The following is an 11,327-nucleotide window of genomic DNA, read 5'->3' on the forward strand; positions in this document are numbered from 1 at the left end:
TAAAGTACAATCTGGCTCTCCCTGGAGCTGCCAGGATCCCAGGCAGCCTCTTCACATGCAGGGTTTTGTTCTTGTTTCAGTCTCACATCCAGAGCACCTCCGACAGAATCCAGTTCAACGATCTCCAGTCCCTTCTCTGTGCTACTCTCCAGGTAAATTCCTCTCTCCTTTGTCTGTGGTTTTGGGAATAAAGTGATTTTTGAGGCATTTTCATGCTCCTGAAGCTCCAACCTCAGCTCCTGGTGCTGAGATTTGAACGAAAAAAGTGGATTTTGTGTCCCAGCTGCCACGTGGGAGGTGATGCAAGGTTCGGAAGTCTCTACTAAGTGACAAAATTTAGGGCAATTTGACTAAAAGAGCGCTGTTAGGGATTTTATAAAAGATTGTCTGTGCTGTCAGATTGGTTCTTGGGTTGGCTACAGCCTCAACAACCCCACAGACAAAAAAGAAAACAAACTCCATCATGGCTTTGATTCCTTCATCTGCCTCTCATGCTTGGTGCTCCTGATCCAAGTGGCACCAATTCAAATGTTCTGAGTGTCCTGGGAATTAAACAGCTGCTAATGAGCAGGAGCCACCAGTGCAGTGCTTGCTGCTGCAAACTCCACTCAAAACGGGGGTTTTTCCCCCAAAAAATCAGCTCAGAGCAACCCAGGTGGTCTCCAGGTCGATTTGAGAAATCCTGAATTTCATCCTCAAAAGCTTTGTGGTTGTTTGCACTCTCCAGTTTTAGGGTAATTTTTTCAAATAATGGGAAATGGGAATAACCTGCTCTTTTAAAAGGGTTTTAATGGGGAATTTTCACCCTGGAATCTCACAGGGTGGGCACTGATTTCTGCCAAGGAAGTATAGTCCAGGTGGAATTAAATTGTCAGTTTTAATTTCTAAATGTGCCTTTTTTTAATCCCAAAACCTGAACCTGAGTTTTTTACCCAATTGCAGCAAATACTTAATACTTTTCCATAATTTTTTTTGTTCTTTTTGGTGGAAATACAATTATGAACATCCAGCGGGGGAAAAATATTTGTTAATATTTAAAATTAAATTAGAAAGTCCCATCTGTGGAAGGAACAACCTGGGATAGTGGAAGGTGCCCCTGCCCATGGAATTTGGGGATTTTTAGAGTCTCTTCCCACCCAAAACACTCTGTAATTCCATAAATCCAGTCTTAATTATTTAACCAGCCAAAGTGCATCTTTGTGGAGTGTAAAATTAAACTTAAAATAATTATTTTCCTCTGGAGATTAAAGATGTTTTTTCCTTTTCCTGGGAAATGTTATATTTTAACCACTTTAACCATTCCTTAACTTTAATTCAGAAGCAAAACTCAGGTTCAACGAGCTCAGCTGCGACAGAGGAAAAAAAAAAAAGGATTTTATTATTTTATTTTTTTTTAATAGGCTAAATTTGGGCTGGTCACATTTAATTCCAGCTTCCAAATGGCAAAGCTGGGAGAACAGCCTATGCAGCAGGAAAGGTAAATTCAGCTGGAAAAATCTCAGTGCAGCCAAATGAATGGGACTTGGCAGTCACAAAAGCAGATTTTTTTTGGCAGCAGGGTTCAAACAGCAGCTCCCTTTCATCTTTTTCGCAGCTCCCATGGGTGTGGGAACGCTTTATCTGTGGGATGAGCGGTGATTTTTGCCCGTTTTCCGTGGTTTTTCCCTCAGAACGTGCTGCGGAAGGTGCAGCACCAGGACGCGCTGCAGATCTCGGACGTGGTGATGGCCTCGCTGCTCAGGATGTTCCAGAGCACGGCCGGCTCCGGGGGGGTGCAGGAGGACGCCCTAATGGCCGTCAGCACCCTGGTGGAAGGTCAGGAATGGGGTTGGATCCGGGAATTTTGGGCCATGTGGTGAAAAACGTCGTTGGTGGTTGGGTGGTGCGGGGAAGGGGTGGGTGCTGCATGCCTGGCAGTGTCCGAGGCTGGAGCAACCTGGGATGGCGGAAGGTGTCGCTTCACGGTCCCTTTCAACCCAAGAAATCCTGGGATTCTAAAAACCAAACCACCTCAGAGCGTGGAATTTTGGTTTCTTATCACTTCCAAGGAAAAGCGTGGATAAGGCAGTAAAGGAGAGCTGGGGGTGTTCACATCCTTGGAAGTGTCCAAGGCCAGGTTGGATTGAGGCTTGGAGCAACCTGGGATGGTGGAAGGTGTCCCTGCCCATCCAGTGGGTCCCTTCCCAACTGAACAATCCCAGGATTCCAAAATCCAAACCACCTTAGAGCATGGAAGAGTGTGGGATAAGTCACTCAGCTATCAAGCAGAGAATTGGTTTTCACTCGGTTTGGGTGGAATTTGGGAGGTTTTTGATTTGTTTTTCATGGCAAACGCCACAAATTGGGATTTTCCTTCTCACTGGGATATTTTCCCTGCACAGTCCTGGGTGGAGAGTTCCTGAAGTACATGGATGCCTTCAAACCTTTCCTTGGCATTGGGCTGAAGAACTATGCTGAGTACCAGGTATGGATCAGGCTTCTCCCTTTAATCCAGGGAAACTGGGGGCTGCCCCATCCCTGGAATTGTCCAGGGCCAGGTTGGATGAGTTTTGGGATAGTGGAAGATATTCCCTGTGGGATTTTAGGTGGATGAGCTTTAAGGTCCCTTCCAACCCAAGCCATTCTTGATTTTAATTCCCTGCACCCATTCGGACTCAGTTCAATCCAGCAAAAACCTTGAGTGCCTTGACATTCCACGATTTCTGGCCTTGATGACGAAGGAGGTGCTGCTGGTTGGGATTTCCCCTTGGAATATCAGATCCTGGTGCCTTCCATGAGGTGAAACTGTGGGATTTGGAGTTGTTTTTCCAGCCCAAATCCTGGCTGGGATTTCCCCTTGGAATATCAGATCCTGGTGCCTTCCATGAGGTGAAACTGTGGGATTTGGAGTTGTTTTTCCAGCTCAAATCCTGGGTGGGATGTCCCCTTGGAATATCAGATCCTGGTGCCTTCTGTGGGGTGAAACTGTGGGATTTGGAGTTGTTTTTCCAGCCCAAATCCTGGGTGGGATTTCCCCTTGGAATATCAGATCCTGGTGCCTTCCATGAGGTGAAACTGTGGGATTTGGAGTTGTTTTTCCAGCTCAAATCCTGGCTGGGATGTCCCCTTGGAATATCAGATCCTGGTGCCTTCTGTGGGGTGAAACTGTGGGATTTGGAGTTGTTTTTCCAGCCCAAATCCTGGCTGGGGTTTCCCCTTGGAATATCAGATCCTGGTGCCTTCTGTGGGGTGAAACTGCGGAATTCGGAGTTGGTTTTCCAAACAAATCTCTGCCACTCCCTGATGTGCTGCCCTTGTTCCTCATCTCTGTGATGGCAGCCAGCTCGTTATTCCCTGGGGTTTAATTACCCTCCCATGACTCCCGAGTGCTGGAATGATCCCAAATCCTTGGATCTGGATCCCAGTGACTCAGGGGTGGGCGTGTGGCTGGTTTTTTGCAGGTCTGCCTGTCCGCCGTGGGGCTGGTGGGGGACCTGTGCCGAGCCCTGCAGTCCAACATCCTCCCCTTCTGCGACGAGGTGATGCAGCTGCTCCTGGAGAACCTGGGGGTGAGCGAGTGATTCCCTGCTCCTTAGTAACAGTTGGATGCACACTCTTCCCAGGGGGAGTGGGAGGTGGGAGAAGCGCGCCAGAAGTGTGAGGAATTTGCCGGGAATGGCTCGTGTTTGACGGCTCCGTGCGGTTTGAGCGGCGGCCAGGAGTTGTTGGGGGCAAAGGGATAGCTCCTCGTTTATCAGCTTCCTGAATCCCCTCCTGAATTCCAAATTCCTTCCTGAATTCCTTCCAAATTGCCTCCTGAATTCCAAATTCCCTCCTGAATTCCCTCCTGAATTCCTTCCAAATTCCCTCCTGAATTCCAAATTCCCTCCTGAATTCCCTCCTGAATTCCTTCCAAATTCCCTCCTGAATTCTGAATTCCCTCCTGAATTCCTTCCTTCTGAATTCTTCCTAATCCTTCTGAATTCCCTCCTGAATTCTTTCTGAATTCCCTCCTGAATTCCGAATTCCCTCCTGAATTCTTTAATTCCTGAATTCCTTCCTTCGGAATTCCTTCCTTCTGAGTTCCTTGCGAATTCCTTCCAAATTCCCTCCTGAATTCCTTCCGAATTCCCTCCTGAATTCCTTCCGAATTCCCTCCTGAATTCTTTAATTACTGAATTCCTTCCGAATTCCTTCCGAATTCCTGAATTCCTTCCTGATTTCCGTCCCAAATTCCCTCCTGAATTCCAAATTCCTTCCTAATTCCCTCCTGAATTCCTTCCTGCCTGAATTCCTGCTTGAATTCCTGCCTGAATTCCTTCCCAAATTCCTTCCTTCCTGAATTCCTTCCAAATTCCCCCCACATTTCTGGGACATTCCCAGCCATGCTGACTGCCCTGGCTCCTTAAACTCCAACATTTTACACCCCTCCCAGTGGAGAAACATTCCCAAACATCCCATACAAACCTCCCTTGCCGCACCTCCAGGCCTTTTCCTCTTTTCCTCCCTTCCCACACTGACCTGGAGCCCTTTTGGGATTCCTTTTCCAGAACGAGAACGTCCACAGGTCGGTGAAGCCGCAGATCCTGTCAGTGTTCGGGGACATCGCACTGGCCATCGGAGGGGAGTTCAAGAAGTACCTGGACGTGGTGCTCAACACCCTCCAGCAGGCATCCCAGGCCCAGGTGGACAAGGTGAGCTGTCCCCAATCCCATGGGAGCACCCAGGGGATGTTCCCAGGGGCTCATCCCATCCCTGTGTCCGTCCCCAGTCCGACTACGACATGGTGGATTACCTGAACGAGCTGAGGGAGGGCTGCCTGGAGGCCTACACCGGGATCATCCAGGGATTGAAGGGAGACCAGGAGAACGTGCACCGTGAGTACCCCCAGGGGTCGGGGTCTTTGTTGGGATCAAGCTTGGAAAGCTTGGAAAAAAATGCTTAAAATCATCCGGTCGGTGTCACCTCCAGACCATGTCCCTCAGTGGCACATCCAAACATTTCTGGGACATTTATAACCCACCCAGTGGAGGGATATTCCCAAATATCCGACACAAACCTCCCTGAGCCTCCCTGTGGGGTTGTCACATCCATGGGTACATCCCTGCTCTGTCCCTTCCCTTAAAATCATCTGGTCGCTGTCACCTCCAAACCACATCCCCAGTGCCACATCCACCCATTTTTTGGACATTGCCAGGCATTTTCCAAGCCCTGGGTGCTTGTTCCAATGTTTTATAACCCTTCCAGTGGAGGGATATTCCCAAATATCCGACACAAACCTCCCTGAGCCTCCCTGTGGGGTTGTCACATCCATGGGTACATCCCTGCTCTGTCCCTTCCCTTAAAATCATCCGGTCACTGTCACCTCCAAACCACATCCCCAGTGCCACATCCACCCATTTCTGGGATATTTATAACCCTTCCAGTGGAGGGATATTCCCAAATATCTGAGACAAACCTCCCTGAGCCTCCTGATCCCCCTGAGCCTCCCTGTGGGGTTGTCACATCCTTGTCACATCCCTGCTCTGTCCCTTCCCTTAAAATCACCTGGTCGCTGTCACCTCCAAACCACATCCCCAGTGCCACATCCACCCATTTTTTGGACATTGCCAGGCATTTTCCAAGCCCTGGGTGCTTGTTCCAATGTTTTACAACCCTTCCAGTGGAGGGATATTCCCAAATATCCGACACAAACCTCCCTGAGCCTCCCTGTGGGGTTGTCACATCCTTGTCACATCCCTGCTCTGTCCCTTCCCTTAAAATCATCTGGTCACTGTCACCTCCAAACCACATCCCCAGTGCCACATCCACCCATTTCTGGGACATTTATAACCCACCCAGTGGAGGGATATTCCCAAATATCTGAGACAAACCTCCCTGAGCCTCCTGATCCCCCTGAGTCTCCTTGTGGGGTTGTCACATCCCTGCTCCATCCCTTCCCTTAAAATCATCCGGTCACTGTCACCTCCAAACCACATCCCCAGTACCACATCCACCCATTTTTTTGGGCATTTCCAGAGATCCAGGAGTTCCCCCTGAGCCTCCTTTTGGAGTTGTCACATCCATGAGCTCATCCCTGCTCCATCCCTCCCCATTGGGAGCGAACACTCAGAGCAGGGAAACAGCACAAATCCACAATAATCCAGGAGCGTTTCCCTTTCCCTACCAGAAGAGCTCTTCCGGGTGGGGATCCAGATTGGTTTGGGAACACGGAATGTCCATCCCAAAAATCCCAAGAGGCCTTGACCAAGCCTTTCCCTCACAGCTGATGTGATGCTGGTGCAGCCCAGGGTGGAATTTATCCTGTCCTACATCGACCACATCGCCGGGGACGAGGATCACACGGATGGGGTGGTGGCCTGTGCCGCTGGACTCATAGGGTAAGGCCTCCCCATCCTATTTTTCCCTAGGAAAAATCCTGGAATCTGCCCTTTTTTTTTTTTCCCTGGCTTCTCTGAAGTTTTTTGTGTCAGTTTTGGGGTTGGATTTCGATGTTTCACTCAAGGTGTGAAGCGATGCCGCAGGTGAGTGGCGAGGTGGGAAAATCGTCACAGAAATCCCAGATTTAGGATTTTTCCAGGAGCTTGGAAACAAACAAAAAAAGCCCCCTCATCCTTAGGGAGCAGAGAAAGCCAGGTTGAGGTGTTTCAATTTTTCCTGCTGATTTTAGGGAGAATTACGGGAAAATCAACATTTGCCTGAGAGTTTGACCAAATTTTAATCACAATTTTCCCCAAAAATCCATGACCTTGAGCAGCTTTTTGTGGCACTCACAACCCTTTTTTTTTTTTCCCCCCTCCCCCTTCATAATCTTTCTCTGCTTCCAGGGATTTGTGTACAGCTTTTGGGAAGGATGTCCTGAAATTAGTAGAAGCCAGACCCATGATCCATGAGTTGCTAACGGAAGGGAGGAGATCCAAGACGAACAAAACGAAAACCCTCGCGACCTGGGCCACGAAAGAGCTGAGGAAACTCAAGAATCAAGCTTGGTAAGGCCTCATCCTGCTTTTTTCCCCACCTGGAAAAATCAGGGAAATTGGCTCAGCAGAGTCACAATCCCAAAGTTCTGTTTTCCTGGAAGTTGTTGCTCTGGGGTTTTTTTGGTGGGGAAAAAAAAAGCCCCATTGGGGTTTTTTTTTCTTTTATTTCTCTTTTGATCCTACAAAGTCCATTTTTTTTCCCCACTTTTTTTTTTTTTCTCCTGGGATTTGGGGTGTTGAGGTATTTTTTTTTTAATTGTGTAATCATGGAAATGTTAAGGTTGGAAAAATCTCCAAGATGGAACCCAACCCAAGTGCCACATTCCAACATTTTTAAACACTTCCAGGGCTTTTAATTCCCTGAATTCCCTTCTTCACCCTGAATTCCCTTTTCCCCTTGATCCCCTGAATTCCCTTTTTTCCCCTTAATCCCATAAATCCCATTTTTTCACCTTAATTCCCTGAGTTGCCTTTTTTCCCCTGAATTCCCTTTTTCCCCTATTCCCATGAATCCCCCTTTTTTTCCCCTTAATCTCCTGAATCCCTTTTTCCCCCTTAATTCCCTTTTTTCCCCTTAATCCCATAAATCCCATTTTTTCACCTTAATTCCCTGAATTCCCTTTTCCCCCCTGAATTCCCTGACTTCCCTTTTTCCCCTTAAATCCCTGAATTCCCTTTTTTCCCCTGAATCCCCTTTTTTCCCTTAAATCCCTGAATTCTCTTTTTCTCCTTATTCCCATGAATCCCCCTTTTTTTTCCCTGAATCCCCTTTTGTCCCCTTAATTCCCTTTTTTTCCCCTTAATTCCCTGAACTCCCTTTTGTCCCCTTAATTCCTTTTTTCTCCCTGAATTCCCTTTTTTCCCCTTAAATCCCTGAATTCTCTTTTTCTCCTTTTTCCCCTGAATCCCTTTTTTTTCCCCTGAATCCCCTTTTGTCCCCTTAATTCCCTTTTCCCCCCTTAATTCCCTGAATCCCCTTTTGTCCCCTGAATTCCCTTTTTTCCCCTTAATTCCCTGAACTCCCTTTTGTCCCCTTAATTCCCTTTTTTCTCCCTGAATTCCCTTTTTTCCCCTTAAATCCCTGAATTCTCTTTTTCTCCTTTTTCCCCTGAATCCCTTTTTTTTTCCCTGAATCCCCTTTTGTCCCCTTAATTCCCTTTTCCCCCCTTAATTCCCTGAATCCCCTTTTGTCCCCTGAATTCCCTTTTTTCCCCTTAATTCCCTGAACTCCCTTTTGTCCCCTTAATTCCCTTTTTTCTCCCTGAATTCCCTTTTTTCCCTTAATTCCCTGAATCCCCTTTTTTCCCCTTAATTCCCCTTTTTCCCCTTAATTCCCTGAATTCCCTTTTTCCCCCTTAATTCCCTGAATCCCCTTTTCCCCCCTTAATTCCCTTTTCCCCCCTTAATTCCCTGAATTCCCTTTTTTCCCCTTAATCCCCCGAATCCCTTTTTTCCCTCCCTTAATTCCCTTTTTCCCCCTTTTTTTTCCCCCCTTTCCAGATCTGTTACCATTGGGACGACACCTGAGGACCCCCACTGGAAAAAAAAAAACCACCACCACCACCACCAAAAAAAATCTCCAATCTTCTAAAAAACCCCCCAAAAAAGAAACCCCGGGAGTGAGGAAGTGTGCACGGATGCGGAATGTTTGGGAATGAGAGGATGATGAGGATGAGTGAGTGAGGCTTGGAACAAATCCCACACCACATTTGCGACCCTGGCACCGGGAAGAGACATCCAGGAGGGAATTCTGTGTCCCAAAATTCCAAGGAAAACAAAAAAAAAGGGGATGGGGGGGAGAGAAAAAAAAAAACCCCGCCAGGAGCGGCTTCTCCGCGGTGGCCAGCTGAGTTTGGAGGAGGAAAACGAGGCAAAAACGAGGAAAATTGGGATTTACTGTGGTGCTCTGTGAGGTTTTGGCTGCTGGAGAGAGAGAGAGAGAGAGAGGAAAGGTGGAAATTTGGGAAGAATTTGGGATTTTTTGCCTCCAAAAGGCACCAAAAGGCAATCCCCCAGGAGAGAGGGGGTGAAGGAGTTTCAGTGGAGAGGAGTGAGTGTGTGTGAGTGAGGCGATGTCCACGTTCTCGACTTCAAAAAAAAAAAACAAACCACAATTGCAGTTGCTCTCTTTTTTTTTTTTTTTTCCCAAAACCACCAAAAAACAAACAAGCAAAAAAAAAAAAAAATTCCAGGGAAAAAAAAAAATCCGGAAAAAAAAAAAAATCCAGGAAAAAAATTCCAAAAAAAAAAAAAAAAATTCCAGGAAAAAAAATTCCAAAAAAAAAAATTCCAGGAAAAAAAAATTCCAAAAAAAAAAAATTATTCCAGGAAAAACAATTCCAAAAAAAAAAAAATTCCAGAAAAAAGAAAAAAACCTTAAAAAAAAACCCAAAAAACCAAAAATCTGTACAAAAAAATTAAGGGTTTAGCTGTTGCATTTCATACCTAACCCGAGGTTCAGTCCTACTGATGCAGTAAGAGATGTGCACAAAAAAAAAAGCAGAAAAGAGGAAAAAAAAAAAAAAAAAAAAGGAAAAACCAATAAAATTTAAGGAAAGTTGCTGTTTAGGGCTTTTATTTTAGGGAAATGCTGAATGTTTGGAGCTCCTGGCTTGTCCTGCTCAGCAACAAAAGCGCCTTTCTTTCCTTAAATATTCAACTGTGAATGTAGAAATGGGGGAAAAAAGATCATTTTTGGTTCCAGGGAATTGAAAAATCCACTTGTCCGGCGAGTTTCAGGCTTCAAAAATTGCAAAAAAAGGAAAAAAAATAGAAAAAAAAAAGTCAAGAAGTTGGAAAAAGGAAAAAAAAAAATTCCAGTTTGTTTTGTTTTGTTTTGTTTGGTTTTTTTTTAAAGTGCTCCGAATTGGGAAAAGAGCTCTCCTGACTTGGACTGTAGCAGCCCACAACACTCACATCAAAAATTGTGCCAAAGAGTTCAAAAAAGAGCTAAAAAAAAAAAACAAAAAACCACAACAAAAAGAAAAAAAAAAGAGAAATAAGAGAAATAAAAAATATGAAAAATATGCACACACAGGACAAAAAAAAAATAATAGAAAAACCAATTCAGGTGATATTTTGAGAGGAAATTCCATGTGAAAACACAGAAAAAAATGGGATTAAACACCTTTTACTTGGAAACTCGGCCTTTTTTTTTTTTCTTTTTTGCCTTTTTTTATATTTTTTTTGAATTCTTGTTTTTGGGGCTCTCCATTTGGATCAGGTTCCCGTGTGGTTTTTGCTCTCTTGCTGCACTTGGAAAAAAAAACAGAGGGGAAAAAAAAAAAAAAACCACAAAAATAAAAAAAACCCAAACCAAAAAAAAAAAAAAAAATTAAAAAGAGGGGGAAAAAAAAAAAAAAAAGGAAAAAAAAGCAAAAAGAAATTTATATAAAAGATATAAATATATGAGTGAGTTGAGCTGACATGGCACTTGTAAAAGGTTCTATTTTTCCACTGCAGTTGAAGATGAATAAAATGGTGTCAAACATTCCCCAATATTTTCCTTTTTTTTTTTTTTTTTTGGTTTTTTTTTAATTTTTTGGGGGGACATTCTTGGTTCTTTCCCAGGAATAACGAGGAATTTTCTGTTCTTTTGGATTTTTTTTTTTTCCTTTTTTTTTTTTTTTGCTTTTTTGCTTCTTTTTTTGGGGCGGTTTTTTTGGTTTTTGGTTCCTGTAGAGTAAAGGACAGTCCCCAAGGAATTGGCTCTTTGCTGCTTCCCGAATTTCTTGCCACGTTGAAGGAATGGGATTTTTCCTCTGGAAAAAAAAAAAAAAAGAAAAGAAAAAATAAGGGGGGGAGGGGGGGAGGGGAAGAGAAAAAAAAAAAAAACAAAAAAAAAGCTTTTTGTTGGTTTTTTGGGGGTTTTTTTAGGAGGTTCAGGGTTTGGAGATTGGGAATTTTCACTTCATTTGCAGCTCTGTGGAGGCAGCGGGGCCTCGGGAAAGCTCCTGGGAGGGAGAGCAGGAAAACTCCGGCAGGATTTGCTCTTTGGTTCTTGGAACTTTTTGCTTTTGCTTTTTTTCATTTGTCTTCTCTATTTTTTAAATTTATTTTTAGATTTTTTCCCTTTTTTCCCCCTTTTTTTTCATTTTTTCTTTAATTTTTTCCCGTTTTTCTTTATTTTTTTCCCATTTTTTCTTTAATTTTTTCCCATTTTTTCTTTAATTTTTTCCCATTTTTTTCTTTAATTTTTTCCCATTTTTCTTTAATTTTTTCCCAATTTTTTCTTTTTTCCCCATTTTTTCTTTTCCCCATTTTTTCTTTTCCCCATTTCCCCCCATTTTTTTCATTTTTTTTTTCATTTTTTCTTTGAATTTTCTTTGAATTTTCTAAAGTTTCTTCCTTTAGTCTTTGATTTTCTTG

At 44.2% G+C, this 11,327-nt stretch overlaps 1 protein-coding gene across 2 annotated transcripts in view; it reads left to right on the forward strand.

Moving 5' to 3' along the window:
- KPNB1 (karyopherin subunit beta 1) overlaps positions 1–10,323 on the forward strand; it is a gene marked incomplete at its 3' end in the record, with an annotated part of 36,134 nt that extends 25,811 nt beyond the window's left edge. Inside the window, exons 14-22 of one of the 2 annotated variants that reach the window (XM_082297458.1) lie at positions 81–152; positions 1,671–1,815; positions 2,382–2,464; positions 3,441–3,548; positions 4,530–4,673; positions 4,751–4,856; positions 6,245–6,359; positions 6,807–6,968; positions 8,460–10,323. In XM_082297458.1, coding sequence (XP_082153584.1) covers positions 81–152; positions 1,671–1,815; positions 2,382–2,464; positions 3,441–3,548; positions 4,530–4,673; positions 4,751–4,856; positions 6,245–6,359; positions 6,807–6,968; position 8,460 — 936 coding nt within the window. Of the gene's footprint in view, positions 1–80; positions 153–1,670; positions 1,816–2,381; positions 2,465–3,440; positions 3,549–4,529; positions 4,674–4,750; positions 4,857–6,244; positions 6,360–6,806; positions 6,973–8,459 lie in introns of those variants that run through there. The other variant, XM_082297457.1, reaches the window with a different exon arrangement.
- Positions 10,324–11,327: the final 1,004 nt, after the last annotated feature.

The sequence above is a fragment of the Coloeus monedula genome (assembly GCF_965178545.1).
Source record: "Coloeus monedula genome assembly, chromosome: 26".
NCBI classification, from domain to species: Eukaryota; Metazoa; Chordata; class Aves; order Passeriformes; family Corvidae; genus Coloeus; species Coloeus monedula.